At 52.3% G+C, this 7,663-nt stretch overlaps 1 protein-coding gene across 2 annotated transcripts in view; it reads right to left on the bottom strand.

Annotated features, from left to right (window-relative positions):
• Positions 1-891: 891 nt before the first annotated feature.
• Positions 892-7,663, bottom strand: part of LOC309966439 (up-regulator of cell proliferation) — a 93,116-nt gene continuing 86,344 nt past the window's right edge. For both annotated transcript variants that reach the window (XM_082846495.1, XM_082846494.1), the window contains 3 exons: positions 5,812-5,844; positions 5,551-5,589; positions 892-3,832 (listed from right to left, as the gene is read on the bottom strand). In XM_082846495.1, the coding sequence (XP_082702621.1) occupies positions 1,239-3,832; positions 5,551-5,589; positions 5,812-5,827 (2,649 nt within the window). In that variant the 5' untranslated portion in view covers positions 5,828-5,844 and the 3' untranslated portion in view covers positions 892-1,238. The remainder of the gene's footprint in view (positions 3,833-5,550; positions 5,590-5,811; positions 5,845-7,663) is intronic.

Here is a 7,663-nt window from a genome sequence, read left to right as displayed (position 1 = left end):
ATGATGCCAGGGAGGAGGCCTGGCCCTGGAGGCACGGAAGTGAGATGAAGGGCTGACACCCAGGGGCAAGGCTGGGGGTGAGCCCGGAAGCTGTGGACGTTTGGGGGAGATGAACGGCCGGGAAGCTGAGGCACAGAGCTGAGGGCACCGGCGTCCCCATCAGCTCCGCTCTGCCGATGCAGGTCTGTGGGCTGGGCAAGCTGCTTAACTGCTCTAGGCCTCCTTGCCTCGTCTCTAAAACGGGGTAACGATGGAGGTATTTGGAGCCCCTGTGAAGATGCTTAGTTCGGTTTTCCAGTAACAGCCTGAAGAATGGATCTCTGCTTAAAGAGAGGGGACGTGGTGGCATTTTTAAAGACACCTCTCTCGGGTGTCCACTATTTCAGATGTTCTAGCAAGTGACCCCCTCAGACAGACACTGTGATCCTCTTGGAGGAAACAGAAAAATTAAGGCACAGAGAGGAAACCACCCATTACTATCATTTGTGCATTCACTAGTTTCATTCATTCAACACACATTTATTAAGTGCCTGCGGTGTGCCAGGCCCTGGGGGTACAAAGTTGGGTAGTGTACAGCCCCTGCTCTCAAGGAGCTCACAGGTCTAGGGGAGAGGCAGACACGTGCACAGGTAAGTCACGCTGCGCGTGCTGAGTGTTGCGGCAGAGGTGTGAACGGAGCGCTGTGGGCGCACGAGAGCCAACAGGAACCCCCCCCCCACCCCGAGGCAGGGTCGGTCAACACTGAGTAGCACGGCAGCCCCTGCCCACGGCGGGCCCTTTCCTCAGCGGGCAGGACCAGGTCACCGAGGCCGATGCTGAGGCTCGCTGGAGGGAAGGCCTACCTCTGCCTCCTCAGGGCAACGCCCCAACCCTGTCCCTGGTACCAGCTGCCCGGGCTGCAGCGCTCAGGAGCCACTCTCCACTCCAGAGGCAGAGAACGGGGAGCAGCTGTACGAAAGGCCAAGCCACCAGGGGCCTCGAAGTTCAGAGACAAAGGACAAGTTACTGCTTGTGTCTACCCCTCCTGCCCCAGGCCTCCTATACTCCCGAGAGCATCTCTGAGCTGATCTGTGAGGTCACATCCTTCCCTGACACTGCGTAGGCAACTCCAGACCTGGGCCCCGTCCGTCACTTGGCTCCCCTCTCAGGAGCTGGGCACAGCCCCACGTGGACACCCCCATCAGAACAGGCTGCTCGCGGCGGGCCTCTGGCAGCTGGACTCCTTTTCTTTCGATGCTTCACAGCCGTCGTACCAGCTCGATGAGCTGCTGAATGTTCTTGTTTTGGTTGGACAGGCCATTCCGGATGTTTTCCAGCAGGCATCTCTTCAGTTCAAAAATGGCCTCACTGTACCCCAAGCTCACAGCGGCCATGGGGGGCACTCCATGCCACAGGCCGGGGATGTGCCAAACGTGCTGCTTCTCAGGGTCACAAAAGGCCAGGCCAGCCAGCGTCCGGATCCCGCCACCCTGATGCTCCATTTGCACCGTGGCTCTGCTCGCATCCCTGGGCTCGTCCAGGAGCTGCTTCCTCTCTCTCGGCTTGGAGCCGGGGGCAGACGCATCCTGCAGGCTCTGGTACACAAACTGATAGTTGGGCATGTGCCCTGTTTTCTCCAGCCTCAGAAACGCATGCAGAATAGCCGGCGGAATGTCCCTCGTTTCAGCTAAACTGACCACAGTGACATTGCTCAGCCCCATAATCAACGTGGCCAGGGAAGCCTCTTGCTCAAACCTCTCCCCTGCCTCGGTCAGGACTCCGCCTATCAAGCCCCCGGAGTGGATTACCAGGATGTGGTCACAGCCCAGGTCCTGGCTGAAGCTCTCGGCCACCGTCAGGAGCTGCATGAAGGCCCCTCGAGGACCACGGCCCCTTCCCGTGGCAAACCGCAGCCCAAACATGGTGTTGAGGAGGGTGGACTTGCCTGTGCCCGGCACGCCGAGCACCGACAGGACGACCAGGCGCGACCTCCTCTCCAGGCGGACGTGCAGCTCCTTCAGGAGCCCCGTGACCCAGCGCAGGGGGGTGCTCAGGGTGTTCCCGTCGATCAGCTCCAGGGGGAGCCCCTTCAGCAGCAGTTCCAAGGCCAAGCCTGGGAAGTGCGCGAACCGCCTCTGCCCCGCCGGCAGCTTCCCGGCCTCCACGAGACAGCTTTCGGCCTCGTAGAACTGCCCCATCTCCCGCAGGAAGTGTTCCACCCCCAGGGGCTCCGGCCAGAGGGGCTCGCTGAAGTCCACGGCCCCACGGTGCTTTGCTCTCAGGGTAAGCATCGTCTCTGGAGACGCTCTCGGCCTTGGCTGGGCCGCCCGGGCCAGTCCCCACTCCATCCACCTCAGGAAGTACTGCTTCTCGCCCAGAGAGGGGCTGCTGATGCCCGAGATGAACTCCTGAAGCCCCCAGGCAGGGTCGTGGCCATTCTGCTGCGTTCGAAGTTCCAGCAGCCGATGCCTCAGCTCAGCCCTGCACCTGTCAGGAGGGTCCCCAGCCCACTGGGCCTGGCAGAGCTCCCTCTCCACCTGGGCCGCCTTTCTCCAAGCGTCCCCCTGCAGCCGCAGCTCGGCCCGGCGGTAGGCGTCCGAGTCCTTGATCTTCCTGGTGATCTGCTCCATCCGGTCCTTCGCCCGCTGGCACTCGTCGCAGTCCTCGTCAACCTTCAGCCCCAGCTTGCGGGCCGCATGCGCCATGTCCTCCACGGATACCCTTCTGCAGGGGGCCCGCGTCACGTGCGCCACGATGGCGCGGATCCGGCGCACGAAGCCCGCACTGTCCGTGCTGCTGACCTTCACCAGGACGTGCGAGGGGTCCATCTTCAGCACAGGGATTAACCTGTTCAGAAACCGCAGGTTTGTGTTCCGTTTCCCACGGTAGGGGCTCAGGATGAAGTAGTATTTCGTGGCCGACCCCTTCATGGAGTACAGCAGTTTGTATTCCTTCTTACTGATGTTGTCAGTCAAGATGAACACGGCCGAGGAGATTTCTGTCAAGAGCTTAAACTGCAGCCAGTGAGAGCCGATGTCACCTCTCAGGTTCAGAAAGGCCACGGGCTCCGGGAAAATGTCCAAGTCCTCCCTGCCACTGGGAAGAAACCAGGAAATTTCCACCAGCCCGTCTGCAATCTCCCGAGGGTTGGTGCCCAAGTTCAGATCCCGATGCCAGAAACAGTCCCGCTGCCTGTGGCCAGGGCTGAGCACGGCGTTGAGAAGCTGGGACTTGGAGTTGCTGCTGACCTCCATGCGCACGAAGGCGAAGGCGGGTGCTCGGGACAGGACCACGCTGTCTTCTCTGAAGCTGCCCACCGCCCTTGGGGGCTGTGACCCCCATGTCCGCACAGTCCCCCTCATGGCCCACAGCAGAAACGTGTGGTAGTGGTTTTCTGGGTCGGGCAAAACGAGAGGGAGTGCAAACTGGCAGAGGGACATTTTTAGCACGATTTCTTGTTGCAGGAAACTATCTGAGGAAAGCAGAAGGGCACAGAGAAGGTCCAAGGGGTTCACAGGCGTATCGGGTGTTGGCAGCTCGGAGAAGGAATAGATGTCCGCAGAGATGTCGTCGGCCGTGTCCCAGTAGATGATCTCCTCTTCCACCTGGCTCTCCTTCTCCGCAGGCCTGGTGTCCGGGGGTACGTCCAGCACCATGGTGGTGTTCCTGGCTTCGGCGTTGAGGGCCTGCAGCTTCCTGAGGAAATTCCAGGGCAAGTCTTTGGGAGCCTGTGGAGCCCAGTTCTTCATGCTATCACTACTGATCTGCAGGGAGTCCTGGAGGCTGAGTTTCTGTGCCTGGTACGTCTCTAGTCCCAGGAGGGACAGCATTTCTTGTAGTCTGCTCCTCTCCACTGTGGAGAGAAATGAAGATATCAGCGCTTACCCTGCGTGTCAGGGACCCAGGTTAGAGGTGGGGAGGGGAGACCCCAGCCTGGCGTGTAGGAGGTGGCCTCCTTCAGGGTAAAATGCAGGCACCCCTAGGCCACCTGAGACCAAGACAGAAGTACCATCACCCACCCCAGATCCAAGTGGGGTCGGCATCATGTGACATGAGAGAGGGAAGAGAAAAGGACGTCTGGGGGCAACTGTTAAGAATTGGGAGGAAATGTCTGGGTTCTCTTGAAACCTCCGAGATCTAGCAACACCAAGCCCAAATTTAATTGGCTAGAGTGAGCAGCTGTGCACCCTAGATGTGGAACCCAGGCCCCATTCTCTGGCCACGCCTCCGCTCCCTCCAAGATACTCCTGTGCTTCTGGCCCAGCAGTGGACTCCCTAACCCTGTCACCAGGAATTCCCCACGGGGGACACAATCACTGATTCACTGTGGTTTTCTGGTTAATGTTCTCTGCTCTTTACAGACAAGTTGGAAAATGTGTAAAGGAAACAGGGAGTTACTACTGGGTACAGAGTAACAGAAATCACAGATAAATAACATTTTGCAAAACTGAAGCCACTGATAAAAATACTTGGTAGAGATTATCACAAGTCTGTACTTATTTGTTCAGATTTTCAACCACAACATCCAATACAGTATGAATTCTTACAAGCACTAGATGCTCAGAACAGTAAGGCCACCTGCAAAGGTTTCATCCACCGACCCCGTTCTTGGCCACGGCATCTTACCAATTTTCATTGCATATAATTTCCTGCATATAATTAGTAAACTTTAAATGGTAAGTCTATTAACAAAATAAATCAATACAAATCCTGCTGAGCTCCAGGATTCTCTCCAATTCTTTTCTCGAAAGAGGAAGCTACTATGCCTGTGCTGCTACCTTAAATGTGGATGTAAACCACAGGAGGAAGCGCAGGTGATCAGCCCTCTTCTTGTTTCCCAGGAAGTCATATGATGGGTTCGGGACCGTGCCTGGTGAACGGCAGGACTCAAAGCACTGGAAAAGAGGTGTCTCGTTCCCCTGTAGGGGTCCACTTGCTGCCTAATGTCTCTCTTCAGAAACTCCACACTCCACAGGGGCTGAGAGAGTTCTACGGGCTGTGCCACCACCCCAGAGAGTACAGGAGCTGGCAAACTTGTTGGAGAAACTAAAGAACTCTATGGGGAGGGAGACTGTAGTAGAAATCCATCATATAAGTAACTCGGGTTTCTGAGTGTTGCCTGCATGAAACCAGGGACACTGTTTTTCTTATCCAGACAGAGAACAACTGTTCTTACGTAGCATGGTAGCTAAGTGCAACAGGGAAAAGCCAGAGCAAACAAACCTATTAATATATGCACTCATGCCCAGTCCGGGACCCTTGGCGGATCTATTATTGAAGCCACTGGATCAGACGAAAGATTCCCAAACTTGGATGTGCTTTCGAATCACTTTGGGAACTTGTTAAAAATAAGATTTCTGGGCTTTACTTCCAAAGATACAAACTCTCTGTGTTAACTCTGTATGGTAACAGGTCCCCGGGGAGTTGTCTCTCTGGCAATATTATTTATGGCACATAAAGGGTTAATGGACTAGCAGTGATTTTGATGCAGTCACAGGGGTTGGAACTACCGGCCCAGGTGATGTCTTCCTTCAATAGGACAGGCAACGAGAGCAGAGAGAAGAAACATACCTGTTGGAAAGTCGCTGTCCTGAGCCTCATTGGGACCATCTAAAAAAAGCAAAGGAAAATGAAGCGTCAATCAAATCAGGTGGCTTGAATTGACACAAATTAATTTAAGCTAAACTCAGAACCCTCTCTCTTCCTTACTAAGGTAGCAACTTCTCCCAATTGTTCAAAATCTAAAATCCCAGTTATTGTTCACTTTGCCCTCTCTCCCCAGTCCAATCTGGTGCCAGATCCTGTAGTTTCTCCCTCCATAATGAAACTCACCATCATCTCCTTCCATTTCTCTCCATTCCAAATCTGGAAGAAAAAGACATACGCACACAGTTAGTTTCATCAGCAAGTTAGGACCCTTCTATCAAAAAGTTCAAGTGGGGGCTTCCCTGGTGGCGCAGTGGTTGGGAGTCCACCTGCCGATGCAGGGGACACGGGTTCGTGCCCCGGTCCGGGAAGATCCCACATGCCGCGGAGCGGCTGGGCCCGTGAGCCATGGCCGCTAAGCCTGCGCATCCGGAGCCTGTGCTCTGCAACGGGAGACGCCACAGCGGTGAGAGGCCCGCGTACCACAAAAAAAAAAAAAAAAAAGTTCAAGTGAAGATATGGTAGCTAATGTTTATTTTGAGTACTATTATTAGCTTCGGTTTTTCCTACGTAAATTTCATTTGTTGACAACCCCAAATATGACACAAAATTGTAATAGCTACACACAAAATAATGATTTGCTCTAGGATATACTCCTTGTAAAATTTACTAAATTTTGTGAAAATAAAATATAAATAACTTCATGAAACATACATAGATTAATCTTTGATTTTAGAAACTATTTAAAATATAAGTTGATATAAGTTCTTTGGTTTAATTTCAAGATTACCTCCTACAAACTTTATTTTTATTCTAGCATAAGGAGTTCCTGTTATCACTTAAAATGATGCACATATATGGGGGAGGGCATAGAGTGGGGAATAGCTATAACTCACAAGTAGACGTACTTGTTCAGAGTCTCTAACAGCATAGTGTATTCATCAACACTAAGTACTCTTAATTACTGAATTATTTAATTTAGTGCTCTTCAGATATTTACGTCGGGAAAAAAGACCGTAAAACTCTAGATTTGCCAGCAAAAGGGGAATGATGGGAGCAAGACTTCTCTGTACATATTTTTATTGTTTCAACTTTTGATCCAAGTAAAAGTATCACCTATTTCAAAATTAAAATTGTACTTTTAAAAGCTTATGAATCAGGAAAAAATTCTGACAGTTTCAGATTTATTCTCTCATGATTTCCATATAATCAGATAGATAAACAATTCAGTCTTCTTTGATGATATCTCTGGGAGATACACATGAAGAGCTGGAAAGAGAAAAACAAGAGAAGAGGAAGGTGGCTTTGGAGAACATGAGCATGAACGTACTAGAAAAGACACAGATGATTCATACAGATTGAACCACAGTGTTGAGCAGTCAAAAGATTATATTATTCACGGTGGACAAAAGACATCACAAGAAGTTTTCCAAGGAGCCTAAAATGCCATCTGAGAAGGTGCAATGGTTAAAGACGAGAACGGGACACCTAGAGAAGCCTGAGATGGGATCAAGGTGGCTCCAAGAGAGTAGTTTTGAGCTGGAAGCAAGGAATAAACTTCAGACTCAGAGAAGACAGGGCCTTGCTTTGCTAGTAACAGGAGATAGCTCTGATTTGGAACAGAGAGATAATAGGTGGATAAAGTCAAGGATGCACAAAGTGGCCGAAGGTCACGCTGTCAGACTAAGGAAATCGCTGATGAGGGGTGGGAGAGCTTCTGAGTAGAGAGCACTGGAAGCCATGATAACCACTGGTCACCAGCAGACTACAGAAGAGGAGGCACAGGGCTTCAGCCAAGGACACAAGCCAGCAGCAAATACAGGAGGCCAGCAAGGGCTTGGTACTATGGGCCAAGGTCTCCACTATATTTTCTGTTGGACAAGAACTGGTCAGGGTGGGACAGGCTTGGGTTCCAACCCAGTGGGGATGTTGGGCTCAAGTGGAACACAAGGGGCAGAATGTGGACAGGACCTACCACTGAAAATGAACTCTAAGTGGGGCAATTAAAACCATCTCAGCCATCAAACTGAATGACTGT

Source organism: Leucopleurus acutus, assembly GCF_964270905.1.
Source record: "Leucopleurus acutus genome assembly, chromosome: 9".
In the NCBI taxonomy this organism is placed as follows: Eukaryota; Metazoa; Chordata; class Mammalia; order Artiodactyla; family Delphinidae; genus Leucopleurus; species Leucopleurus acutus.
This window is presented reverse-complemented; position numbering and strand designations above follow the sequence as displayed.